The following is a 27,625-nucleotide window of genomic DNA, read 5'->3' on the forward strand; positions in this document are numbered from 1 at the left end:
TCCTTTTCCCCCCAAAAATTCCATTTTTGGGGTCGTTTTATTGAGGATCTTTGGTGAAATCAAAGTGCAAAAACCAGCAAAGGCTGGGGCCAGACTGGGAGCACTGGGAGTGAACTGGGAGCACTGGGAGGGAACTGGGAGTGCTCTGTGAGTGAACTGGGACCAGACTGGGAGCACTGGGAGTGAACTGGGAGGGAACTGGGGCCATACTGGGAGCACTGGGCTGCACTGGGCACATTCCCAGTTCCATACTGGGAGCACTGGGAGCACTGGGCCCATTTCCAGTTCCATACTGGGAGCACTGGGCCCATTCCCAGTTCCATACTGGGAGCACTGGGCCCATTCCCAGTTCCATACTGGGAGCACTGGGAGCACTGGGCCCATTCCCAGTTCCATACTGGGAGCACTGGGAGCACTGGGCCCCATTCCCAGTTCCATACTGGGAGCACTGGGAGCACTGGGCCCATTCCCAGTTCCATACTGGGAGCACTGGTCCCAGTTCTCAGTTCCATACTGGGAGCACTGGGCTCTCAGGGCTCCCCAGTGTCCCCATTCCCAGTTCCATACTGGGAGCACTGGGCTCTCAGGGCTCCCCAGTGTCCCCATTCCCAGTTCCATACTGGGAGCACTGGGCTCTCAGGGCTCCCCAGTGTCCCCATTCCCAGTTCCATACTGGGAGCACTGGGCTCTCAGGGCTCCCCAGTGTCCCCATTCCCAGTTCCATACTGGGAGCACTGGTCTCCGTCGCCGTCCCCGTCCCTGACGAGCAGCACCGGCCCCAGGCCCTCGGTCAGCACCTCCAGGAACTCCAGGTCTGGGCTGGGGTCAAGGGCTCACCAGTACAAACCAGTATAAACCAGTAACCTCCCCGTAACTCCCAGTGCCCTCCCAGTTCCCCCATTCCTCCCAGTTTCCCTCATTTCTCATTTTTCCTGTTTTTTCCCTGTTTTTTCCCTGAATTTTCCCAGGGTTTTCCCCCATTTTCCCGGGTTTCCCCCCACTTTTCACCTGGTTTTTTCCCCATTTTCCCCAAATATTCCCCATTTTTTCCCAAAATCCCCATTTCCCCCCCCCCCCCCCCTTTTGGATACAGTTCTCCAGGGGCCAGGTTCACCATTCCCATTTTCCCCATTTTTCCCCTGTTTTTTCCCTGTTTTTTTCCTGTTTTTTTCCCCGATTTTCCCCATTTTTCCCCATTTCCCCATTTCCCTGCCCCACTTTTCCCCTGGCTTTTCCCCCATTTTTCCCCCATTTTTCCCAAAATCCCGGTTTTCCCCCCCATTTCTGATACATTTTCCCATGGCCCGGGTTCCCCATTCCCATTTTCCCCATTTTTTCCCTGTTTTTTTCCCCGATTTCCCCCAGTTTTCCCCATATTTCCCCATTTCCCCCCATTTTCCCCCCCCACTTTTCCCTGGGCTTTTCCCCCTGTTTTTCCCCCCATTTTTCCCCAAATCCCCGTTCTCCCCCCATTTCTGGATACATTTCCCCATAGGCCGGGTTCCCCATTCCCATTTTCCCCATTTTCCCAAAATCCCCATTTTTCACCCCAAATTTCAGATACAGTTCTCCAGGGGCCAGGTTCACCATTCCCATTTTCCCCAATTTTTCCCTGTTTTTTTCCTGTTTTTTTCCCCAATTTTCCCCAATTTTGCCCCATTTTTCTCCCATTTTTCCCAAAATCCCGGGTTTTCCCCCCAAATCCGGATACATTTCCCCATGGCCCGGGTTCCCCATTCCCATTTTCCCCTTTTTTTCCTTGTTTTTTTCCTGTTTTTTTTCCCCGATTTCCCCCAATTTTCCCCATTTTTCCCCATTTCCCCCCATTTTTCCCCCCCACTTTTCCCCTGGCTTTTCCCCCATTTCTCCCCCATTTTTCCCCAAATCCCCGTTTTCCCCCCCATTTTTGGATACATTTCCCCATGGCCCGTGTTCCCCATTCCCATTCCCCCCCATTTTTCCCCAAATCCCCGTTTTTCCCCCCAAATTTCGGATCCAGTTCTCGCGGGGCCGGTGCGGGCGGGGTGGGGGAGGGGGGGGCAGGTCCAGCAGCACCAGCCCCGCCCCCCCCGAGTGCGCCAAGATGGCGGCGTTGAGGCGCTCGGCCGCGTGCATGCGCCGCACGTTCCCCCTGACCAGTACGGACCAGTATGAACCAGTATGGACTGGTACGGACCGGTACAAACCAGTATAAACTGCTGTGGACCAGTATAAACCAGTACAGACCAGTACAGACCCCAGTGACCATCCCCCCCAATGGCAGTGTGCAGGCGATGGACGTTACCCCAACCAGTATAAACCAGTATGGACCAGTATGGACTGGTACGGACCAGTACAAACCAGTACAGACTGGTATGGACCAGTACAGACCAGTACAGACCCCACTGATCACCCCCCCTCAATGTCCCAGTGCATGCGCTGGGTGTTACCCCAACCAGTATAAACCAGTATGGACCAGTATGAACCAGTATAGACCAGTATGAACTGGTACGGACCAGTACAAACCAGTATGGACCAGTACAGACTGGTATAAACCAGTACAGACCGGTGCAAACCAGTACAGACCAGTACCAACCCCACTGACCACGCCCCCCAATGGACGCGTGCATGCGACGCATGGTCCCCTGACCAGTATAAACCAGTATGGACCAGTATAAACCAGTATGGACTGGTAGAGACCGGTACAGACCAGTATGAACCGGTATAGAGGAGTACAGACCAGTGGAGACCAGTATAAACCAGTATGGACCAGTATGGCCCAGTCCCCCCCAGTCCATCCCAGTCCCCCCCAGTCCCTCCCAGTCCCTCCCAGTTCCCCCCCAGTCCCCCCCAGTCCCTCCCAGTTCCCCCCCAGTCCATCCCAGTCCATCCCAGTCCCCCCAGTCCCTCCCAGTCCCTCCCAGTTCCCCCCCAGTCCCCCCCAGTCCCTCCCAGTCCCTCCCAGTTCCCCCCCCAGTCCCTCCCAGTTCCCCCCCAGTCCCCCCCCCAGTCCCCCCCAGTCCCTCCCAGTCCCCCCCAGTCCCTCCCAGTCCCTCCCAGTCCATCCCAGTCCCTCCCAGTCCCCCCCAGTCCCTCCCAGTTCCCCCCCAGTCCCTCCCAGTCCCCCCCAGTCCCTCCCAGTTCCCCCCCAGTCCATCCCAGTTCCCCCCCAGTCCATCCCAGTCCATCCCAGTCCATCCCAGTCCATCCCAGTCCATCCCAGTCCCTCCCAGTTCCACTCACGGGCTGGGTCCTCTCCGGGGCTCCCCTCCCCCCCCCTCCTCCTCCTCCGCGGCGCTGGGCGGCTGCGAGGGGGCGGGGCCTCCCTGTGACGTCACAAGGGGGAAGATGACATCACAAGGGTGGCCGTGACATCATGGATGGGGGCGGTGATGTCACAGGGAGGGTGATGGAGTCACAGGGATGGGGATGACGTCACAAACATGGGGATGACGTCACAGACGTAGCGATTACGTCACAGACATAGTGATGATGTCAAAGACAAGGTAATGGCATCACAGGGAGGTGTGATGACACCACAGCCAGGACTATGACGTCACAGACAGGGTGATGATGTCATGGACAGGGCGATGACATAAGGGATAGTGTGATGATGTCATAGGCGGAGCAGTGATGTCACACATCGGGCAATGATGTCACAGACGGGGTGATGATGTCACAGAAAGTGTGATGATGTCACGGTCAGGAACTATGATGTCACTGGCAGGAGCAATGACATCATGGGGATGCTGATGATGTCACAGATGTGGCTATGACATCACAGACATGGCGATGACGTCAAAGACGTTGATGACGTCAAGGGGAGGACAATGGCGTCATGGGGAGGGGCAATGATGTCACAGGGAGAGTGATGATGTCACAGACAGGACAATGACGTCACAGACAGTATGACGGCATCACAGGGAGAATGATTATGTCACATGGAGGTGTGATGACGTCACAGACAGGGTGATGATGTCACAGGTAGGACAATGACATCACAGGGAGGGTGGGGGTGATGACATCACCGACAACAGAGATGACATCATGGGGGCGGTGGTGATGTCACATAGAGGGTGATGACATCATGGGGTCGGTGGTGATGTCACAGACTGGGTGATGACATCACAGATGGGGGTGATGACGTCACGGGCAGGGCAATGATGTCACCTGTGCTCGGCGCAGCTGCCGCAGCATCTGCGAGCGCTGCTCCATCATCAGCGTCCGCTCGTACGTGTAATCAGAGACCGCGCCGTCGTGCTGGGGAGGGAACCGGCACGGACCAGTATGGACCGGCACGGACCAGTACGGACCGGTATGGACCGGTACGGACCAGTATGGACCGGTACGGACCGGTATGGACCAGCACGGACTGGTACGGACCAGTACAGACCAGTATGGACCAGTAGGGACCGGTATGGACCAGCACAGACCAGTACGGACCAGTATGGACCAGTAGGGACCAGTATGGACTGGTACAGACTGTTACGGACTGGTATGGACCAGTATGAACCAGTACAGACCAGTATGAACCGATACTGACCAGTACGGACCAGTATGGACCACTATGAACCAGTACAGACCAGTATAAACCAGTACTGACCAATATAAACCAGTATAAACTAGTATGGACTGGTACAGCCCAGTAGGGACCAGTACAGCCCAGTAGGGACCAGTGTGGACCGGTATAATCCAGTATGGGACTGGTGTGTCCCAGGTGTATTTTGGGGTGTCCCAGGTGTGTCCCAGGTGTATTTTGGGGTATTCCAGGTGTATTTTGGGGTGTCCCAGGTATATTTTGGGGTATTCCAGGTGTATTTTGGGGTGTCCCAGGTGTGTCCCAGGTGTATTTTGGGGTCTCCCAGGTGTATTTTGGGGTATTCCAGGTGTATTTTGGGGTATTCCAAGTGTGTTTTGGGGTGTCCCAGGTGTGTCCCAGGAGTGTTTTTGGGTATTCCAGGTGTGTTTTGGGGTGTCCCAGGAGTGTTTTGGGGTGTCCCAGGTGTATTTTGGGGTGTCCCAGGTGTGTTTTGGGGTGTCCCAGGTGTGTTTTGGGTATTCCAGGTGTGTTTTGGGGTGTCCCAGGTGTATTTTGGGGTGTCCCAGGTGTGTCCCAGGAGTGTTTTTGGGTATTCCAGGTGTATTTTGGGGTGTCTCAGGTGTGTCCCAGGTGTGTTTTGGGGTGTCCCAGGTGTGTTTTGGGGTGTCCCAGGTGTGTCCCAGGAGTGTTTTTGGGTATTCCAGGTGTGTTTTGGGGTGTCTCAGGTGTGTCCCAGGTGTGTTTTGGGGTGTCCCAGGTGTGTTTTGGGGTGTCCCAGGTGTGTCCCAGGTGTGGTTTGGCGTGTCCCAGGTGTATTTTGGGGTATTCCAGGTGTGTTTTGGGGTGTTCCAGGTGTGGTTTGGGGTGTCCCAGGTGTGTCCCAGGTGTGTTTTGGGGTGTCCCAGGTGTATTTTGGGGTGTCCCAGGTGTGTTTTGGGGTGTCCCAGGTGTGTTTTGGGGTGGTTTTGGCTCTCACCAGCTCCACCACGTGCACCTGCGCTGGCAGCCCCCGGCGCCGCACCACGGCCTCCAGCAGGCGCCGCAGCCGCTCGCTGTTGTCCTCCAGCAGCGCCACCGTGAACAGGCGCAGGGGGCAGCCCCGCCACACCTGGGACAGGTATGGGTGAGACCCCAAAATCCCCCAAAAATCCCCAAAAAAATCCCGCCAAAATCCCCTCAAAATCCTCCCAAAAATTCCCCCAAAATCCCACCGTGAACAGGCGCAGGGGGCAGCCCCGCCACACCTGGGACAGGTATGGGTGAGACCCTAAAATCCACCAAAAGATCCCCAAAATCCCCCAAAAAATCCCCCCAAAAACCACCCCAAAAACCACCCCAAAATCCACCCCAAAATCCCCCCGTGGTCAGGCACAGGGGGCAGCCCCGTCACACCTGGGACAGGTATGGGTGAGACCTCAAAATCCCTTAAAATCCCCCCAAAAAACCTCCCCAAAAACCACCCCAAAATCTCCCCAAAACCCACCCCAAAATCCTCTCAAAATCTCCCCAAAAACCACCCCAAAATCCCCTCAAAATCCCACCGTGAACAGGCGCAGGGGGCAGCCCCGCCACACCTGGGGAGGTACGGGTGAGACCCCAAAATCCCCTAAAATCCCCCAAAAAATCCCCCCAAAAACCACCCCAAAATCCAAGCCCCTCCCCCACAATTCAAGCCCCTCCCCACGATTCAAGCCCCGCCCCTTGAAGCCCCGCCCCTTGAAGCCCCGCCCCGTGGCGCCCCCTACCGGGTGCTGTCGGAGCAGCAGCGGCAGCAGCGTCAGGAGGCGCCCGGTGCCCACCACCCACCAGACATCGAGGGACCCCCCTGGGGACACCCCCGGGGACACCCCCGGACACGGGGACGCCCCTGGGGACACCCCTGGGACCGGGGACAATCCCGGGGACACCCCCGGGGCCGGGCCCGGCTCCGCTCCGCCCTTGGACACCAGCAGGGCCCGGCCCGCTGCGCCCGCCACCCGCAGCAGCTCTGGGGACAGAGGGGACAGCAGAGGGGACATCAGAGGGGACATGGGGACAGCAGAGGGGACAGCAGGACAGGCAAAGAAGGGACATCGGTGGAGACACACACCATGGGGACATGAGGACACACACCATGGGGACATAGGGACACACAGTCCCCCCAGTGTCCCCAGTTCCCTCCAGTGTCCGCAATGCCCCCAATGTCCCCAATGTCCCCAATCCCCCCAATGTTCCCATTGTCCCCAGACCCCCGTTTTCCCCATTGTCCCCCCCCGGTGTCCCCTGTACCCACGAAGCCCCGATTGTCCCCAATCCCCCAAATCTCCCCAATCCCCCCAATGTCCCCCCAATGTCCCCCCACTGTCGCCATTGTCCACAATGTCCCCCATACCCACGAAGTCCCCAATTCCCGCGTTGTCCCCAATGTTCCCATTGTCCCCAGTGTCCCCAGTTCCCGTGTTGTCCCCAATGTCCCCCTGGTCAACCCTCTACCCACAAAGTCCCCATTGTCCCCAGTTCCCCAACATCCCAAATTCCCCCAGTGTCCCAAATCTCCTGAACGTCCCCAATCCCCCCAATCCCCCCAATCCCCTCATTGTCCCCACTGTTCCCCCACTGTCCCGGTGTCTCCCATACCCACAAAGTCCCCAGTGTCCCCCATTGTCCAAAATGTCCCCAATCCCCCTGATGTCCCCAGTCCTCCCAATATCCCCAATGTCTCCCCATTGTCCCCAATCCCCCCATTGTCCACAATCCCCCCAATCCCCCAACATCCCAAATCCCCCCAGTGTCCCAAATCCCCTGAATGTCCCAAATCCCCTTGCTGTCCCCGCTGTCCCAGTCCCCCATTGTCCCCAATGTCCCCAATCCCCCATTGCCCCCAATCCTCCCATTGACCCCAGTGTCTCCAATCCCCCCATTGCCCCCAATGTCCCAAATCCCCCATTGCCCCCAATGTCCCCAGTCCCCCACTGTCCCCAATGTCCCCAGTCCCCCACTGTCCCCAATGTCCCCAATCCCCCCAATGTCCCAAATCCCCCATTGCCCCCAATGTCCCCAGTCCCCCACTGTCCCCAATGTCCCCAGTCCCCCACTGTCCCCAATGTCCCCAATCCCCCCAATGTCCCCAATCCCCCCAATGTCCCCCCAGTGTCCCCGTACCCACGAAGTCCCTGGCGGCCCTGGCGGGGTCCGGCTGCTGCCTCCAGCGGCGGGGCCAGCCCAGCAGGACGGTGTTGGGGCGGAGCGCCCCCAGCCCCACCCCCTGCACGAGCGCCGCCAGCCCCGCCCCCGGCTCGGGTGTCACCAACACCTGCACGAAGCCGCGGGCACCGGCCCGGGACAGCGCCGCCCGCAGCGCCTGGGGACACACAGGGACACAGTCGGGGACAGCATGGGGACAGGGGGACAGGGACAGGGATATGGGGACAGGAGGACAGGGATATTGGGACAGGGTCATGGACATGGGGACAGGGACAGGGACATGGGGACAGGGACATGGGGACAGGGACATGGGGACAGGGACATGGGACATGGGGACACAGAGGGGACACCGTCAGGGACATGGGGACAGGGACATGGGAACAGGGACATGGGACGGGGTAAGGGACATGGGGACAGGGACATGGGGACACAGAGGGGACACGGTCAGGGACATGGGACACAGTCAGGGACACCTTCAGGGACAGCCCAAAGGGACCCAGGGACAGCCACAGGGACAGGGACATGGGACAGGGACATTGGGTCAGGGTCAGGGACATGGGGAAAGAGACACCCCCAGCCCCCACCCCAATACCCCACCGTGACCCCCCATGACCCCAATAATCCCCCCATGACCCCCCCATGACCCTGTGACCCCAATAATCCCCCAGCGATCCCCTCATGACCCCATGATCCCAGTGATGCCCCCATGACCCTGTGACCCTCCCGTGACCCCCCCATGACCTTCTCAGCCCCCCTGGGGCAGTTCCTCATGCAGGGCCCCGCCCAGCACCGCCCCTAGCACGGTCAGGCCCCGCCCCCATAACCCCCCAATAACCCCGTGACCCCCCATGACCCCGTGACCCCCCATGACCCCTCCATGACCCCGTGACCTCTGACCCTCTCGGCCCCCCTGGCTCGGGGCAGTTCCTCGTGCAGGGCCCCGCCCAGCACCGCCCCCAGCACGGTCAGGCCCCGCCCCCCCCCCCTGCAGCTGCGCGGCCAGAGCCACCAGCTCGGGCCGGGGGGGGGGGCCCGGGGGGGTCCCCGGGCTTGGACAGCACCAACAGCTGCGGCCTGGGGGGGGAAACAGAGAAACGGGGTCAATGGGGGGGACACGGGGACATGGGGGGGCACTGGGGGGTCACAGGGACATGGGGGGCACTGGGGGGTCACAGGGACTTGGGGACATGGGGGGGGCACAGGGCTTGGACAGCACCAACAGCTGCGGCCTGGGGGGGGAGAGAGAGAAACGGGGTCGGGGGGGGACACGGGGACATGGGGGGGTTATGGGGACATGGGGGGGTCATGGGGACACAGGGACTTGGGGGGGCACAGGGATTGGACAGCACCAACAGCTGTGGCCTGGGGGGGGAAACAGAGAAATGGGGTCACTGGGGGGTCATGGGGACATGGGGAGGTTATGGGAACATGGGGACATGGCGGGGGGGGTCACAGGGACTTGGGGACATGGGGGGGGCACAGGGCTTGGACAGCACCAACAGCTGCGGCCTGGGGGGGGAAATAGAGAGACGGGGTCACTGGGGGGTCATGGGGACATGGGGGGGCACTGGGGACATGGGGGGGGCACTGGGGGGGTCATGGGGACACAGGGACTTGGGGACATGGGGGGTGACAGGGGGGGTTATGGGGGGTGACAGGGCCTGGACAGCACCAACAGGGGGGACATGGGGGGGACAGGGAGAGGGGGTCATGGGGGGGCACGGGGGGGTCTCACCTTTGGCTGGGGGGAGGGGGAAGCTCAGGGGGGTTCAGGGGTGTTTGGGGGGGGTTCAGGGCTGTTTTGGGGGGGTGTTTTGGGGAGGTTTTGGGGTGGGGTCTCTCTCACCTGAGGCTGGGGTTCAGGGGGTGTTTTGGGGGGTTCAGGGCTGTTTTGGGGGTGTTTTTGGGGTGTTTTTGGGGTGTTTCTGGGCCGGGTGTGTCTCACCTGAGGCTGGGGGGCGGGGGCTGTTTTTGGGGTGTTTTTGGGCTGTTTTTGGGGCGGGTCTCTCACCTGAGGCTGGGGTTCAGGGGCTGTTTTTGGGGTGGTTTTGGGCTGTTTTTGGGCCGGGTCTGTCTCACCTGAGGCTGGGGGGGTTCAGGGGTGTTTTGGGGTGTTTTTAGGGAGGTTTTTGGGGGGATCTCTCTCACCTGAGGCTGGGGGGCAGGGGCTGTTTTGGGGGGTTCAGGGGCTGTTTTTGGGGCGGGTCTCTCACCTGAGGCTGGGGTTCAGGGGCTGTTTTGGGGGTGTTTTTGGGCTGTTTTTGGGGGGGTCTCTCTCACCTGAGGCTGGGGGGGTTCAGGGCTGTTTTGGGGTGTTTTTAGAGAGGTTTTGGGGGGGATCTCTCTCACCTGAGGCTGGGGGGCGGGGGCTGTTTTTGGGCTGGTTTTGGGCTGTTTTTGGGTGGGATCTCTCTCACCTGAGGCTGGGGGGTTCAGGGGTGTTTTTGGGCTGTTTTTGGGCTGTTTTGGGGCTGTTTTTGGGGGGGATCTCTCTCACCTGAGGCTGGGGGGCGGGGGCCGTCCATCCTCCAGCCGCAGCAGCGCCAGCCGGGCAGCGCTGAGCGAGAGCCCCCGCAGCCCCTCCCCCCACTCGCTCTGGGCGCTGCGGGGGGGAGGGGGGGGGCGGGACCCCCAGGTGAGGGTCAGGACCCCCCCAGGTGAGGGTGGAACCCCCCAGGTGAGGGTCGGGACCCCCCCCCCGGTGAGGGTTGGACCCCCCCAGGTGAGGGTTGGGACCCCCCAGGTGAGGGTCAGGAACCCCCAGGTGTGTCCCCATCCCCAGGTGTGTCCTTTTCCCCCCAGGTGTGTCCCCCAGGTGTCCCCGCCCCTGTCCCCAGGTGTGTCCCTGCCCCCCAAGTGTAACTGTCCCTCCCAGGTGTGTCCCTGTCCCCCCACCAGGTGTCCCCAGAGGTTGTGTCCCTGTCCCCAGGTGTGTCCCTGTCCCTGTCCCCAGGTGTGTCCCTGTCCCCCTCCCAGGTGTGTCCCTGTCCCTGTCCCCAGGTGCCCTCCCCAGGTGTCCCTGTCCCCACGTGTGTCCCTCCAGGTGTGTCCCCACTGTCCCCATGTGTGTCCCTCCCCCCAGGTGTGTCCCGCTGTCCCCTCACCTGTGAAACTCCAGGTGTGTCCCTGTCCCCAGTTGTGTCTCTGTCCCTGTCCCCACTGTCCCCATGTGTGTTCCTGTCCCCAGGTCTGTCCCTGTCCCTGTCCCCAGGTCCTTGTCCCCAGGCATGTCCCTGTCCCCAGGTGTGTCCCTGTCCCCAGGCATGTCCCTGTCCCTGTCCCCCTCCCAGGTGTGTCCCCACTGTCCCCAGGTATGTCCCTGTCCCCCTCCCAGGTGTGTCCCTGTCCCCAGGTGTGTCCCCCCAGGTGTGTCCACGCTGCCCCCAGGTGTGTGCCTGTCCCCCTCCCAGGTGTGTCCCTGTCCCTGTCCCCAGGTGTATTCCTGTCCCTGTCCCCATGTGTGTCCCTGTCCCCAGGTGTGTCCCCCCAGGTGTGTCCCCACTGTCCCCAGGTATGTCCCTGTCCCCCTCCCAGGTGTGTCCCTGTCCCCAGGCATGTCCCTGTCCCTGTCCCCAGGTGTCCCCAGGTGTCCCCAGGTGTCCCCAGGTGTCCCCTCACCTGCGGAACTCCAGGTATTTGTAGGCGGTGGCGCCGATGCCCAGGGCCAGCAGGGCACAGTGCCAGCAGGTGACAAACATCAGGGACAGGCAGAGCAGGGCCCCGGCCAGGGACACCGACCTGGGACAGGGACAGGGGGACATGGGGACAGCACGGGGACAGCACGGGGACAGCACGGGGACATGGGGACAGGGATAGGGACAGGGACAGGGACAGCAGGGACAGGGACATGGGGACAGCATGGGGACAGGGACAGGGACATGGGGACAGCACGGGGACAGCATGGGGACAGCATGGGGACATGGGGACAGGGACAGGGGGACAGGGACAGGGACAGGGACAGGGGGACAGGGACAGGGACAGGGGGACAGCATGGGGACAGCATGGGGACAGCATGGGGACATGGGGGCAGGGACACCAGGGACATGGGGACAGGGATAGGGACAGGGACAGGGGGACAGGGACAGGGACAGGGGGACAGCATGGGGACAGCATGGGGACAGCATGGGGACATGGGGACAGGGACAGCAGGGACATGGGGACAGCATGGGGACAGCCAGTGGTCACTCATTGGTCAGTCGTGGTCACCCATTGGTCACCCATGGTCACTCATTGCTCACTCAGGGTCACTCAGTGGTCACCCATTGGTCACTCATGGTCACTCAGTGTCACCCATTGGTCACCCATTGGTCACTCATTGCTCACCCATTGGTCACCCATTGGTCACTCATGGTCACCCATTGGTCACCCATTGGTCACTCATGGTCACTCAGTGTCACCCATTGGTCACCCATTGGTCACCCATTGGTCACTCATTGGTCACCCATTGGTCACTCAGTGGTCACTCAGTGTCACCCATTGGTCACTCAGGGTCACTCATTGCTCACTCAGTGTCACCCATTGGTCACCCATTGGTCACTCATGGTCACTCAGTGGTCACCCATTGGTCACCCATTGGTCACTCGTGGTCACTCAGTGTCACCCATTGCTCACTCATGGTCACCCATTGGTCACCCATTGGTCACTCACTGACCAGTGGTACAGCGGGCAGCGCGGGCTCCAGCCGGCCGTGGGCAGCAGCCCCTGCAGGGCACACGCCAGGTTCAGCCCCAGGTGCGAGGTCAGGCACAGCCTGTGGGGGGCGGATGACGTCACCGGGCAGCCCGGCGCCGCGATGACGTCATGATGACGTCACTGGTGCGGGGGCGGGGTCACGCACACGGAGAGCACCGGGGCCAGCAGGTCCAGCGAGCCCAGCAGCACCCCCAGGGCTGCGGTCAGCAGGGTCACCAAGAGCGGCCAGAGACGGCCCCGGGACAGAGCCTGGGGGGACATGGGGACACTGAGGGACACTGAGGGACACTGAGGGACATGGGGACACTGAGGGACATGGGGACACTGAGGGACAGCAGCAGGGTCACCAAGAGCGGCCACAGACGGCCCCGGGACAGCGCCTGGGGGGACATGGGGACACTGAGGGACATGGGGACAGCAGCAGGGTCACCAAGAGCGGCCAGAGACGGCCCCGGGACAGAGCCTGGGGGGACACACAGACACTGAGGGACATGGGGACACTGAGGGACATGGGGACACTGAGGGACACTGAGGGACACTGAGGGACATGGGGACAGCAGCAGGGTCACCAAGAGCGGCCAGAGACGGCCCCGGGACAGAGCCTGGGGGACAGACGGACACTGAGGGGACATGGGGACAGCAGCAGGGGACATGAGGACACTGAGGGACATGGGGACAGCAGCAGGGTCACCGAGAGCGGCCACAGACGGCCCCGGGACAGAGCCTGGGGCACAGACAGACACTGAGGGGACACTGAGGAACACTGAGGGACACTGAGGGACACTGAGGGACATGGGGACAGCAGCAGGGGACATGGGGACACTGAGGGACATGGGGATAGCAGCAGGGGACATGGGGACACTGAGGGGACATGGGGACACTGAGGGACATGGAGGGGACACGGGAACATCCCCCGGGACAGCCTGGGGACAGCGGGACATGGGGACGCAGAGGGGACATGGGGACACAAAGAGGACAATGGGGCACGGAGGGGACATGAGGACAGCGGGACATGGAGAGGGGGACACGGGGACACCCCCGGGGACATCCCTGGGACATCCCGGGGACAGCGCCTATGGGGACACGGAGGGGACATGGGGACAACCCAGGAAACTGAGGACATCGGGGACCGCCTTAGGGACACCCTTGGGGACAGCGGGACCCCCTTGGGGACCCCCTTGGGGACCCCCTTGGGGACATTGAGGACACCCTCAGGGACACCGGGACGCCTTGGGAACGTTGGGGACCGTCTGGGGACACCCTCGGGGACACCGGGGACCCCCTTGGGGACACCGGGACCCCCCTTAGGGACCCCCTTGGGGACACCTTTGGGGACCCGTTGGTGACACTCACGCGCGGCAGCGGCAGCGCCCGTGTCCGCGCCAGCGCGCGCAGGAGGCGGGACCCGCCCAGCAGCGCCTGAAGCCCCGCCCCCCCTGCCGATAGCCCCGCCCCCAGCACCGGCAGCCACGGCCAGGGCCAGGCGACAGCGGCCAGCACGGGGACACCGCCCAGGGTGGCACCGAACCTACAGGGGACACGAGAGGGACATGGGGACACTGTCTGGGGACATGGGGACAGCGTGGGGACACTGCTCGGGGTGGCACCAAACCTAAAGGGGACACGAGAGGGACATGGGGACACTGTGTGGGGACATGGGGACAGAGTGGGGACACTGCCCGGGGTGGCATTGAACCCAAAGGGGACACGAGAGGGACATGGGGACAGAGTGGGGACAATGCCCAGGGTGGCACCGAACCTACCGGGGACATGAGAGGGACATGGGGACACTGTCTGGGGACATGGGGACAGCGTGGGGACACTGTTCGGGGTGGCATTGAACCCAAAGGGGACACGAGAGGGACATGGGGACACTGTGTGGGGACATGGGGACAGCGTGGGGACACCGCCCAGGGACATGGGGACACTGCCCAGGGACATGGGGACACTGCCCAGGGTGGCACCGAACATAAAGGGGACACGAGAGGGACATTGGGACGGTGTGGGGACAACACCCAGGGACATGGGGACAGAGTGGGGACACCGCCCAGGGTGGCACCGAACCTAAAGGGGACACGAGAGGGACATGGGGACACTGTGTGGGGACATGGGGACACTGTGTGGGGACATGGGGACACTGTGTGGGGACATTGCCGGGGACATTGCCCAGGGTGGCACCGAACCCGCGGGGACAACGTGAGGAGGGGACAGCGGGGTCCCACCCCGGCCACCAGGAACCAACTGGGGACACTGAACCCCACAAGGGGGACCCCTCCTGGTGACACTGGGGACATCGGGGACTCCCCCTGGGGACACTGGGGACACTCCCGGGGACATCAGGGACCTCTCCTGGTGACATTGAGGACCCCGTGGTGACATTGGGGACCTCCCTTAGTGACACTGAGGACATCGGGGACCCCCTGGTGACACTGGGGACATCGGGGACCTCTCCCGGTGACATTGGGGACCCCCCTGGTGACCTTGGGACCCCCCTGGTGACATTGGGGACAGCGCTGTCCCCGCTCTCACTTGTCCCTCAGCAGCTGCCCCTCCACGCTGGCCCCCAGCAGCAGCGCCGCGCTCAGGTCTGCCTGTCAAGGAAAGGCCAAACCCCCCAAAAAAACCCCCAAAATAACCCCCAAAAAACCCCAAAAAACCCCAAATCCCCCCAAACTTCAAAATCCCCAAAATCCCCCCCCCAAAAAATCCAAAACCCACCAAAAAAATCCCCTCAAAATCCCTGCAAAAGCTACCAAAAAAACTATCCCAAAATCCCCCAAATCCCACCCAAAATCCCCCCAGCACCCCTAAATCCCCACAAAATCCCCCTCAGATCCCCCCAAAACCTCAAAATCCCCCCCAAATCACCAAAATCCCCCCAAAATCCCTGCAAAAATCTCCCCAGCACCCCAAAATCCCCCCAAAAAACAAGAAATCCCCAAAATTCCCCCAAAATCCCCAAAAAATCCCCAGATCCCCCCATGTTTTTGGGGTTCCCCCCCAGTTTTGGGGTCCGAACCTCCCCAGTTTTGGGGTCCCTCCCATATTCCAGGATCTCCCCTCAGTTTCGGGGTCCCCATCAGTTTTGGGGTCTCCCCCCCCCATTTTTGGGGTTCCCTGCATGTTCCAGGATCCCCCCCCCAGCTTTGGGGGTACCCCCCCATTTTTGGGGTCCCCCCTCCATTTTTGGGGTCCCCCTGATTGGGGTTTGGATCCAGCCCAGGGCCGTGGCTGTGGTGACCCCCACATTTTGGTGTCCCCCCCACATTTTGGGGTCCCCCCTATGTTTGAGGATCCCCCTCCCCAGTTTTAGGGTCCCCCCCCATTCTTAGGGTCCTCCGGCGGTTTTGGGGTCCCCCTGATTGGGGTTTGGATCCAGCCTAGGGCTGTGGCCGTGGTGACCCCCATATTTTGGGGTCCCCCCATGTTTTGGGGTCCCCCCCATGTTTGAGGATCCCCCCCCAGTTTTGGGATCCCCCCCCATATTTCCATCTCCCCCCGCGGTTTTGGGGTTCCCCCCCATTTTTGGGGTTACCCCCCCCAATTTTGGGGTCCCCCCCATTTTTGGGGTTCCCCTTTGGGTTTGGATCCAGCCCAGGACCATGGCCGTGGTGACCCCCTAGTTTTAGGGTCCCCCCCATTTTTGGGGTCCCCCCCCATTTTTGGGGTCTGGATCCAGCCCAGGGACATGGGGACCCCATGGTGTGGCTGTGGTGACCCCCACATTTTGGTGTCCCCCCCACATTTTGGCGTCCCCCCCACATTTTGGGGTCCCCCCCATGTTTGAGGATCCCCATCCCCAGTTTTAGGGTCCCCCCCCCATTTTTAGGGTCCCCCCCCATTTTTGGGGTCCCCCTGATTGGGGTTTGGATCCAGCCCAGGGCCGTGGCCGTGGTGATTCCCATGTTTTGGGGTCCCCCCCATGTTTTGGGGTCCCCCCCCCATATTTCCGTCTCCCACCCAGTTTTGGGGTTACCCCCCCCCATTTTTGGGGTTCCCCTTTGGGTTTGGATCCAGCCCAGGGCTGTGGCCGTGGTGACCCCCCAGTTTTAGGGTCCCCCCCATTTTTAGGGTCCCCCGGCGGTTTTGGGGTCCCCCCGATTGGGGTTTGGATCCAGCCCAGGGCCATGGCCGTGGTGATTCCCATGTTTTGGGGTCCCCCCCATGTTTTGGGGTCCCCCCCATATTTCCATCTCCCCCCGCGGTTTTGGGGTTACCCCCCCCAATTTTGGGGTTCTCCCCCCATTTTTGGGGTTCCCCTTTGGGTTTGGATACAGCCCAGGGCCGTGGCTGTGGTGACCCCCCAGTTTTAGGGTCCCCCCCCATTTTTGGGGTTTCCCCCCCCATTTTTAGGGTCCCCCGGAGGTTTTGGGGTCCCCCTGATTGGGGTTTGGATCCAGCCCAGGGCCGTGGCTGTAGTGACCCCCACATTTTGGCGTCCCCCCCATGTTTGAGGATCCCCTCCCAGTTTTAGGGTGTCCCCCCCCCATTTTTGGGGTCCCCCTGCGATTTTAGGGTCCTTCCCAATTTTTGGGGTCCCCCCCCGGTTTTGGGGTCCCCCCCCGGTTTTGGGGTCCGGATACAGCCCAGGGCCGTGGCCGTGGCGGCCCCGAGGCTCCCGGCCGGCACCGAGCGAGCGACGTCCCCGAGCTCGGAGCAGCGGCTGCAGCCCCACAGCACCCCTGGGACAGAGCACCCCAAAATCAGCATGAACCCCGAAATTACCGAGCCCCAAAATCCCCCAGAGCACCCCTGGGACAGGGCACCCCAAAATCAGCATGAACCCCGAAATTACCGAGCCCAAAAATCCCCCAGAGCACCCCAAAATCAGCATGAACCCCGAAATTACCGAGCCCCAAAATCCCCCAGAGCACCCCTGGGAAACCCCAAAATCAGCATGAACCCCAAAATCCCCCCAGAGCACCCCTGGGACAGAGCACCCCAAAATGACCCTGAGCCCCAAAATTACCGAGCCCCAAAATCCTCCAGAGCACCCCTAGGGAACCCCAAAATCCTCCGAACCCCAAAATCCCCCAGAGCACCCCTGGGGAACCCCAAAATCAGCATGAACCCCAAAATTACCCTGAGCACCCCTGGGGAACCCCAAAATCAGCATGAACCCCGAAATCCCCCCCAGAGCACCCCTGGGGAACCCCAAAGTCAAACTGAACCCCAAAATCCCCCCAGAGCACCCCTGGGACAGAGCACCCCAAAATCCTCTGAACCCCAAAATTACCCTGAACCCCAAAATCCCCCTGGGACAGACCCCAATTCCCCCAGAGCACCCCTGGGGACACCCCAAAATCCCCTGAACCCCAAAATCCCCCTGGGGAACCCCAAAATCAGAGTGAACCCCAAAACCCCCCTGAGGACACCCCAAAATTCCCCCAGAGCACCCCTGGGGACACCCCGAAATCCCCTGAACCCCAAAATCCCCCTGGGACAGACCCAAGACGGCCAAATCCCCCCTTTGGGACCCCCCCCAAATCCCCCTGACCCCTCAAATCCCCCTCCCACATTTGGAGTCCCCTTTCCCAATTTGGGATCCCCCCACACTTTGGGGTCCCCCCTCTGTTTTGGGGTCCCCCCCTTTGGTGTCCTCATCCCCATTTTGGGGTCCCTCCCCTTCCCCATTTTGGGCTCCCCTTCCCCATTTTGGTGCCCCCCCCCTCCCCATTTCAGGGTCCCCCCTCCCCAATTTGGGCTCCCCCATTCCAAATTTGTGCCCCCCACCATTTTGGGGTCCCCCTCCCCATTTTGGCTTCTCCCACCCCATGCCAGGGCCCCCCTCCCCAGTTCAGACCCCCCACCCCCATTCCGGGGTCCCCCCTCATCCCCATTTTGGGTTCCCCCCACCCTTTCTGATCCCCCTCCCCATTTTGGGGTACCCTTCCCCAATTTGGGGTCACCCCCACTTTAGGGTCCCCCTCCCCATTTTGGGTTCTCTGTCCCCATTCCAGGGTCCCTCCCCACCCCATTTTGGGGTCCCCCCTCCCCATTTTGGGCTCCCCCCTCCCCATTTTGGGCTCCCCTCTCCCCATTTTGGGGTCCCCTCTCCCCATTTTGGGGTCCCCCCTCTCTCACCCGCAGCCGAGGGGAGGCTCAGCCCCAGCAGGGCCCCAAAGGAGGCGTCGGCCCCGCCCTCCTCCTGCTCAGGCCCCGCCCCCAGCCCCGCCTCAGGGGGGCGGGGCCACAGGTTCCCTAAGGGTGGGGAAGAAGGTGAGGCCACGCCCACAGCCCCTCCCGATGACCTCAGGGTGACCCCACCCCCATGACCCTCCTGTGACCCCCCCATGACCCCTGCATGACCTCAGGGTGACCCCACCCACTCTGACCCCCCTTTGACCTCCCAGTGACCTCAACATGACCTCAGGGTGACCCCCAAAATCCCCATCCCCCACCCCATGACCTCAGGGTGACCCCACCCTCTGTGACCTCCCGCGACCCCGCCATGACCCCCTGGTGACCCCACCCCCTGTGACCCCCCCATGACCCCACCATGACCCCCTGGTGACCCCACCCCCTATGACCCCCCCGTGACCCCACCATGACCCCCTGGTGACCCCACCCCCTGTGACCCCCCCATGACCCCCTGGTGACCCCACCCCCTGTGACCCCCCCCATGACGCTGAGGTGACCACACGCCCCCATGACCCCACCCCTAAATTAACCCTGAGGGGCGGAGCCAACACCGCCCTGTGGGCGTGTCCTGCAGTAGCCACGCCCACTCCACCCCCTCAGCAACACCCTGCCCCCACCCCAGCCCGGAGGCGGAGCCGCGCCCCGTGGGCGTGTCCTGGGTTGGCCCCGCCCCCTCGTTACTCACGTGCCAGGAGCCGCGCGCTGGGCCCGGGCAGGGCGGGCAGCGCCCCCTGCGGGCCGGGAGGACCCCGCGAGGCGTTGGGGGGCACGGGGGGGGCGCAGGGCAGGAGGGGGTCCCCGGGCCGGGGGGGCAGGCACAGCCTGGGGGGGGGAGGGCGGGGTCAGCCAGGCCCTCCTCATTAGCATCTCATTAGCATGGGGAGGAGCGGGGGGAGGGAGGTGTGACTCACGCGTGGGCGGGGTCGGGGCGCAGGGCGTGGCGCAGGGACCCCACCTGCAGCGCCAGCAGCGCCAGCAGCAGCCCCGCGGGGCCCAGGGGGGCGGCGACCGCGCGCACGCGGGGCGGGGCCAGAGACCCCGCCCCCAGCAGCGCCAGCAGCCCCGCCCCGTAGCCACGCCCGTTGTTGAGGCGGCCCCAGCGGCCACGCCCCGGAAGCACCGCCCAGCCGGGGCTCAGGTACACCTGGGGGAGGGAGGGGACACAGAGGTGACAGGCTCCGCCCACCCGCCACACCCACTGGCTCTCTGTTCTGGCCACACCCTCAGGAGAAGGAAGCCACGCCCATTGCCCCACCCTGACCACACCCCAGCCCTGCCCCTCCCACCAGCAGCAGCTCAGCCCCGCCCAGCACAGTCCCATTGGCTCATCCTGTTAGCCCCGCCCCTCCCCATTAGCCCCACCCACTCTCACCAGCAGCAGCTTGGCCCCGCCCCCATTAGCCCCTCCCATGCCGTTTAGCCCTGCCCCCTGTCACTCACCAGCAGCAGCTCAGCCCCACCCAGCACAGTCCTGTTAGCCCCGCCCATGCCGTTTAGCCCCGCCCCATTTCGCACCAGCAGCAGCTCAGCTGGTGAATGCCACGCCCATCCCGTTAGCCCCGCCCATGGTCCTTAACCCCGCCCATGGCCGTTAGCCCCGCCCCCATGACTCACTCACCAATAGCAGCTCGGCCCCGCCCAGCGCCGTGGCCGCGCAGGTGAACGCCCCGCCCATCCCCTTAGCCCCGCCCCCGTGACTCACTCACCTATAGCAGCTCAGCCCCACCCAGCACTGGGGCCATGCAGGTGAACGCCCCGCCCATCCCCATTAGCCCTGCCCCCAGTGACTCACTGACCAATAGCAGCTCGTCCCCGCCCAGCGCCGCGGCCGCGCAGGTGAACGCCCCGCCCATCCCCATTAGCCCTGCCCCCAGTGACTCACTGACCAATAGCAGCTCGGCCCCGCCCAGTGCCGCGGCCGCGCAGGTGAACGCCGCGCTCAGGAAGCCGCAGACGCCCACGGCCCCCCCGGCCTCGGGGCCCAGCGCCCCCGACAGCAGTGACAGAGCCCCGCCCCCTGTGTGACGTCACAGGGCGGGGTCAGTGTGGACACGCCCATGGGCGGGGTTTGGGTGGGGTTTCCCAGCCAATCCACTCACCCGGGTCCAGCCCATTGGTGGCCACGGCGCTCAGGGACACGGCGGTCAGCAGCATCTGCGGGACACAGCCATGGCCAATGAGCAACTGACCAACTGACCAATGACCAACTGACCAATGACCAACTGACCAATGAACAATGACCAATGACCAACTGACCAACTGACCAACTGACTAATGAGCAATGAGCAACTGACCAATGAGCAACTGACCAATGACCAACTGACCAACTGACTAATGAGCAATGAGCAACTGACCAATGACCAACTGACCAACTGACCAACTGACCAATGAGCAACTGACCAATGACCAATGACCAACTGACCAACTGACCAATGAGCAATGAGCAATGACCAACTGACCAATGACCAATGAGCAATGACCAGCTGACCAACTGACCAATGACCAACTGACCAATGACCAACTGCCCAATGACCACTGCCCAATGACCAACTGACCAATGACCAATGACCACTGACTGCTGACCAATGACCAACGACCAATGACCAACGACCAATGACTGCTGACCAACTGACCAATGACCACTGACTGCTGACCAATGACCAACTGACCAACAACCAATGACCTCACTGACCAACAACCAATGACGTCACTGACCAATGACCTCACTGACCACTAACCACTGACCCCACTGACTTCTGACCAATGACCAATGACCACTCTGACCAAATGACCTCTATGACCAATGACCACTGACCCCTCTGACTGCTGACCTTTGACCCCTCTGACCGCTGACCCCACTGACCTCTGACCCCTCAGACGTCTGACCTCACCCCCCCCAGATTACCCAGGATATGACCCCAACCCCAGGTGTGTCCCCATTCCCCAGGTGTGTCCCAGGTGTGTCCCCATGTCCCCAGGTGTGTCCCCAGGTGTGTCCCCAGGTGTGTCCCAGGTGTCCCAGGTGACTCACGCAGGCACCCAGGAGCACACTGATGGCCGCTGTCCCCAGGACAGCTGTGACCCACGTGTGTCCCCTCTCCCCAGGTGTGTCCCCTCTCCCCAGGTGTGTCCCCATTCCCCAGGTGTGTCCCCAGGTGACTCACGCAGGCCCCCAGGAGCACGCCGATGGCTGCTATCCCCAGAACAGCTGTGACCCCAGTGTTAGCCCATTGTGTCCCCATGTCCCCAGGTGTGTCCCAGGTGTGTCCCCATTCCCCAGGTGTGTCCCCAGGTATGTCCCAGGTGTCCCAGGTGACTCACGCAGGCCCCCAGGAGCACGCCGATGGCCGCTGTCCCCAGGACGCCGCCGTGTCCCACGACCCAGGGCAGGCGCAGCAGCAGCACCAGCCCCAGCAGCGACTGCAGCGACGGGGCCACCACGCCCTGCAGCGTGCCCAGGGCACGGCGCTGGGGACAGAGGGGACAGCAGGGTCACACGGGGTCACACGGGGTCACACAGGGTCATACGGGGTCACACAGGGTCACATGGGGCCACCACGCCCTGCAGCGTGCCCAGGGCACGGCGCTGGGGACAGAGGGGACAGCAGGGTCACACGGGGTCACACGGGGTCACACGGGGTCATACGGGGTCACACGGGGGCACACGGGGCCACCACGCCCTGCAGTGTGCTCAGGGCACGGCGCTGAGGGGACACAGGAGACAACCGAGGGGTCAGTGACAGCCCAGGGGTCACCCCGGTGTGCCCCAGGTGTGTCCCCAGGTGTGTCCCAGGTGTGTCCCAGGTGTGTCCCCAGGTACCCTGGGTGTCCCCAGGTGTGTCCCCAGGTGTGTCCCAGGTGTGTCCCCAGGTACCCTGGGTGTCCCCAGGTGTGTCCCCAGGTGTGTCCCCAGCTGTGTCCCTGGCTCACCTGCGTGGTGCCGCAGTCGCTGTCCGGGCTCAGGGCGCTGTACGGGGCTGTACAGGTACCCCCCAGGTGTGTCCCAAGGTATCCTGGATGTGTCCCCAGGTACCCCAGGTGTGTCCCAGGTGTGTCCCAGGTATGTCCCAGGTGTGTCCGCAGGTGTGTTCCCAGGTGTGTCCCCAGGTGTGTCCCCAGGTACCCTGGGTGTGTCCCAGGTGTGTCCCCAGGTGTGTCCCAGGCTCACCTGCGCAGTGCCGCAGTCACTGTCCAGGCTCAGGGCGCTGTACGGGGCTGTACAGGTACCCCAGGTGTGTCCCAGGTGTGTCCCCAGGTGTCCCCAGGTACCCTAGGTGTGTCCCCAGTTACCCTAGGTGTGTCCCCAGTTACCCCAGGTGTGTCCCAGGTGTGTCCCCAGGTGTCCCCAGGTACCCCAGGTGTGCCCCAGGTACCCTGGGTGTGTCCCAGGTACCCTGGGTGTGTCCCAGGTGTGTCCCCAGGTGTGTCCCTGGCTCACCTGCGTGGTGCCGCAGTCGCTGTCCGGGCTCAGGGCGCTGTACGGGGCTGTACAGGTACCCCCCAGGTGTGTCCCCAGGTGTGTCCCCAGGCACTCCAGGTGTCCCCAGGTGTGTCCCCAGGTGTGTCCCCAGGTGTGTCCCCAGGTACCCTGGGTGTGTCCCAGGTGTCCCCAGGTGTGTCCCAGGCTCACCTGTGCGGTGCCGCAGTCGCTGTCCGGGCTCAGGGCACTGTACGGGGCCATCCTGCGCAGCAGCGCCGGCACGCGGGGACGGGTGGCCAGCTCCTCCTGGGAGGGGGCGGGGCCACGGGGATCAGGGGGCGGGGCCAAGGAGGGTGGGGCTCAGGGGGTGGGGCTAAGGAGGGAGGGGCTCATGGCAGAGTGGGTGGGACAGTGTTGAAAAGGGGAGGGGCTAAAGGGACATGGCAGGGTGGGGGCGGGGACAAGGAGGGTGGGGCTTAAGGGGCGTGGCTTAAATGGCAGCAGGCACTCAGAGAGGCAGTGTGGGTGGGCGTGGTCAGGAAGGGGCGTGGCTTCATGCAGAATATTACTAGATGGGATCATTAGGGTTGGGGCTTGGGGTGGGCGTGGCCTATGCACAGTGTCAGGGAAGTAATGAGGTGTGGCTAATTAGGGGGCGGGGCTTTAGGGGGTGTGGCCTCACAACCGAGTATTGGGCATTGGATGGGCGGGGCTAATTAGAGTTGGGGATTCCAGGGGGCGTGGCCTCACCTCAAACAGCGCCAGGGGCCGCTCCCCCCCCACCCCGCCAGGGTTGGGAGGGGCGTGGCGAGCCCTGGCCCCGCCCCCTGGGCCCCGCCCGCACGGGGTGGGCGTGGTCTCGGTGGGGGAGGGGCTGGAGTCGGACAGGGGGGGGCCGGGAGCTGGAGGGGGAGGGGGGCTCAGGGCTGCTGTCCGAGGGCTCCGCCCCCCGCGCCGGCCACGCCCCCGGCACCGCCATGACGTCAGCTGGGAGACGATGACGTCAACGGGGCGGCGATGACGTCACCATCACGGCAGCCGTGGGAGGAAACCCCTGGATTCAGAGGGAAAAGAGAAATTTTCCAAGGGAAAATTCAAATTTTTGAGGGTTCTCGGGGGAAAAAATGAAGAATTTTTAAGGGAAAAATCCATGATTTTAGAGCAAAAAATTCCCATTATTGGAAGGGGGAAACGCTGGGTTTGGGGAGAAAAATCCACTTTTTTGGAGGAAAAGACACCTTTGTAGAGAGAAATCAGCAATTTTGGAGGAAATATTCACATTTAGAGAGGAAAATCCACATTTTGAAAAAGAAAATTGTCCATTTTGGAGGGAAAAAACCCATTCCAGACAAAAATCCAATTTAATTTATCCTCATTTTAAAATACTTTCATTTAAAATACGCTTATTTAAAATATCTTCATTTTAGAGCAAAATCTACAAATTTTGAGGGAAAACCAACGTGTTTAGGAGAAATATCCACTTTTTTTGAGGAAAAAACTGAAATTTTTAGAGGAAACAATCAAAACCATCAGAGGAAAAAAATCCCTTTTTTGCGGAAAATCAGTGTTTTTGCAGGGGAAAATGGGAATTTTTGGGGCAAAATAGAGATTTTTGGGCATGCCAAGAAGTGTTTGGGGAGGAAAGATTAATTTCAGAGAGAATCCAAATAATTTTATGGGAATACAGAGAATTTTGGCAGGCAAAAGGGACATTTTAGGGGAGATACTGGAATTTCAGAGGGAAATCACAGGTTTGGGGGAAAAAAATGACATTTTTCCCTTGGAAAAGGTAATTTTTGGAGGGAAAATTAATTTTGGAGAGGGAAATTTTTTTTTTTTTTTCTGGAATAAAAATATGTTTGGGGTGGAATCAGGAATTTCCAGGGGAAAGGAGCAATTTTGGGGCAAAACAGGCATTTTTGGGCAAACAATTTGGGTGAAAGTTGTGTTGTTTTGAGGAAAAATAAAAAAAATACGTCAACATTTATAAAATATACAATTGTACATAGAGAGAAAAATTAAAGAGCAGATCTTAGCGAGGATGGAGAAACTCTGAGATGGAAAAAAATCCAATTTATGGCAGAAACTGAGGAGACTCAGGGTGGAAAAAGTCACATTTGGGGGCAGAAATGTTCATTTTGGGGCCAAATTCGTAATTTTGTGGGGTTTTGAGAGGGGAAAAAAGGCATTGGAGGGGCAAAAATTGAAAATTCCGAAGGGGTCAATGAATCCTGGGGAAAATACTCAGCTGGACGGGGAAAAATGGGGAATTTTCAGGGGAAAATGGGGAATTTGTTTTGGAAAATTGGGAAATGGGGGAATTTGTTTTGGAATTTGTTTTGGGGAATTTGGGGGAGAAAATTCACCATTATGAGGGGAAAGGGGGAATTTTAGGGGGCAAATTGGAAATTTGGAGGGGAAATGGGGAATTTTAGGGGGAATTTGGGAATTTTTTGGGGGGAAACGGCTCCACTAAAAGACCCATTTGTGCCCCACCCAATTTTTGGAGAAACAAATTCCCAATTTTGGGCTCAAAATTCCCCTTTTTTGAGACAAATCTCCTCATTTTGTAACCAACCCCCGACTTTTTGAGGCAAACCAGCCCCTTCTGAGGGCCAAATTCCCCCTTTGGAGACCAAACCCCACCTTCTATAACCAAATTCCCCCTTTTTGGTGTAAAACTCCCCTTTTTGGGTTAAACTCCCCCATTTTTGAGGCCACCCCTCCCTTATGGCCCAAATTGTCACTTTTAGGAGCCAAATCTCCCTTTATAGAGATAACCACACCCTTTTTGGGTGCCAAATTCCATCTTTTGGGGCTAAATTCCGTATTTTTAGGGTCAAATTCCCTGATTTTGGAGCCAAATTCCCCATATTTAGTGTCAAACCCCCTTTTTGACATCCAAACTCCTTTTTTTAAAATTCAAATTTCCCCTTTTTGGGACCAAACTCTCCCTTTGGTCACAACCCTTCCACTTTCCGGACCATTTTTCCCGGTTTTGGGTCAAATCCCCCATTTTTTAGACCCAACCCGCACTTTTTGGAGCGACCCCACCCTTTTTGGGGGGCCCAAATTCACTTTTCCAGGTGCCAACCCCACCCTTTTTGGGACCAAACTCTCCCTTTTTGGGGCCAAACCCTTCCCCTTTTTTGGGTCCATCTCCCCTCCTCCCTCAGCCCCTCAATCCGGTCCCATTTTGGGTTAAAATTCCCCAATTTTGGGTCTCCCCCCCCCCTCCCCCGTTCCGATCCCGCCGGTACCTGAGGGGGGGCGCGGGGGTGGGGCCGGCGCGCGCTGCCCTGGCCACGCCCCCTCGCGCGCGCTGCCGCAGGGGGCGTGGCGACGCATGGGCGTGACCAATGAAAGGGCGTGGTTTGTGCAAAGGGGCGTGGGCTCCCGCCCGCTTGGGGGCGTGGTTCTGCTGTCAAATAGGCGTGGCTTTGTGAAGGGGCGTGGCTTTGTGGCTCCTCCCTCCCGGTACGCCCAAACCCAAAGGTGCGACCACCCAGATCCACCCGGATTTGGAAGAAAAATTAAAAATATCAGGGGGAAGAATCCATAGTTTTAGTAGGAAACCGATATTTTGTGGGGAAAATGAGAATTTTTGGGGCAAAATCCATACTTGCAGTGGAAAATCAGTATTTCTGTAGGGAAAATGGGAATTTTTGGGCTGAGACCCTCCGGATTTAAAGGAAAAATCAGAAATAATAGAGGGAAAAATCCATAGTTATAGTGGAAAATCAATATTTTTGCAGGGAAGTGGGAATTTTGGGGCTGAGACTGTCTGGATTTGTAGGAAAAATCAAAAATCCGAAATTTAAAATCCATATTTTTAGTGGGAAATGAGTATTTTTATAGGGAAAATGGGGATTTTGGGGGAAAATAGAGGGGTTTGGCCAAGCTGAAAAGTGTTTGGGGAGGAAAGAATCATTTCAGGGAGAATCTGATCATTTTAGGGGATATAGACAATTTTGCCAGGAAAAAGGGACATTTTTAGGGGAGACATTGGAATTTTGGAAAGCCATGAGGGGTGGAAATGGTGTCTGTGAGGGGAAAATGGGGGAAATGTGGCCCGTGAGGGGAAAATGGAGGGAAATTGAGCCTTTGAGGGGAAATTGGGGGAGAATTGAGCCCGTGAGGGGAAAATGGGGGGGATATGGAGCCCATGAGTGGAAAATGGAGCCTGTGAGGGGAAAATGAGGGAAAATGGAGCCCATGAGAGGAAAATGGAGGGAAATGGTGTCTTTGAGGGGAAATGTGGAGGAAATGAAGCCCTTGAGGGGGAAATGGAGCCTGTGAGGGGAAAATGAGGGAAAATGGAGCCTATGAGAGGGAAATGGGGGGAAATTGAGCCTGTGAGGGGGAAATGGGGGGATATGGAGCCCATGAGAGGAAAATGGGGGGAAATGGTGTCTTTGAGGGGGAAATGGAGCCTGTGAGGGGAAAATGGAGCTTTTGAGGAGAAAAATGGGGACGAAATTGAACTTTTGAGGGGAAACTGGGGGAAATGAGGCCTGTGAGGGAAAAACAGAGCCTGTGAGGGGAAAATGGGGGGAAATGGAGCCTGTGAGGGGAAAATGGGGGGAAATGGAGCCCTTGGTGGCAAAATGGGGGGAAAATGAAGCTCCTGAATGGAAAATGGGGCCTGTGAGGGGAACATGAGGGAAAAT

At 60.3% G+C, this 27,625-nt stretch overlaps 1 protein-coding gene across 1 annotated transcript; it reads right to left on the reverse strand.

Moving 5' to 3' along the window:
* LOC139586672 (solute carrier family 12 member 4-like) lies at positions 1-26,339 on the reverse strand. The gene is made up of 24 exons (XM_071420251.1): positions 26,216-26,339; positions 23,706-24,009; positions 23,166-23,261; positions 21,857-22,003; positions 20,635-20,689; positions 20,422-20,552; positions 19,447-19,679; positions 19,221-19,357; positions 18,479-18,595; positions 16,978-17,076; positions 14,924-14,981; positions 13,748-13,922; positions 12,540-12,643; positions 12,354-12,452; positions 11,321-11,440; positions 10,200-10,304; positions 8,671-8,776; positions 7,661-8,048; positions 6,265-6,506; positions 5,496-5,627; positions 4,150-4,239; positions 3,223-3,305; positions 1,998-2,131; positions 1-814 (listed from the first exon to the last, which is right to left on the reverse strand). Exons 3-24 carry the CDS (start codon positions 23,214-23,216, stop codon positions 690-692), a joined length of 2,931 nt encoding a protein of 976 aa, XP_071276352.1. The 5' UTR covers positions 23,217-23,261; positions 23,706-24,009; positions 26,216-26,339; the 3' UTR covers positions 1-689.
* Between the last annotated feature and the right edge of the window lie 1,286 nt (positions 26,340-27,625).

The sequence above is a fragment of the Agelaius tricolor genome, unplaced genomic scaffold, assembly GCF_023055355.1.
Source record: "Agelaius tricolor isolate 1412-34295 unplaced genomic scaffold, bAgeTri1.0.p SCAF_130, whole genome shotgun sequence".
NCBI classification, from domain to species: Eukaryota; Metazoa; Chordata; class Aves; order Passeriformes; family Icteridae; genus Agelaius; species Agelaius tricolor.

Bases quoted from the DNA above. Each gene is read 5' to 3' on its own strand.
- LOC139586672 (XM_071420251.1), bottom strand. From the start codon at position 23,216: ATGGCCCCGTACAGTGCCCTGAGCCCGGACAGCGACTGCGGCACCGCA. The intron at 19,680-20,421 runs GTCAGTGAGTCA...TCCCTCCCCCAG, and splicing joins GCGGGGCCGAGCTGCTATTG to GTGTACCTGAGCCCCGGCTG. The intron at 17,077-18,478 runs GTGAGAGAGGGG...GCTCTGTCCCAG, and splicing joins GAGCCTCCCCTCGGCTGCGG to GGGTGCTGTGGGGCTGCAGC.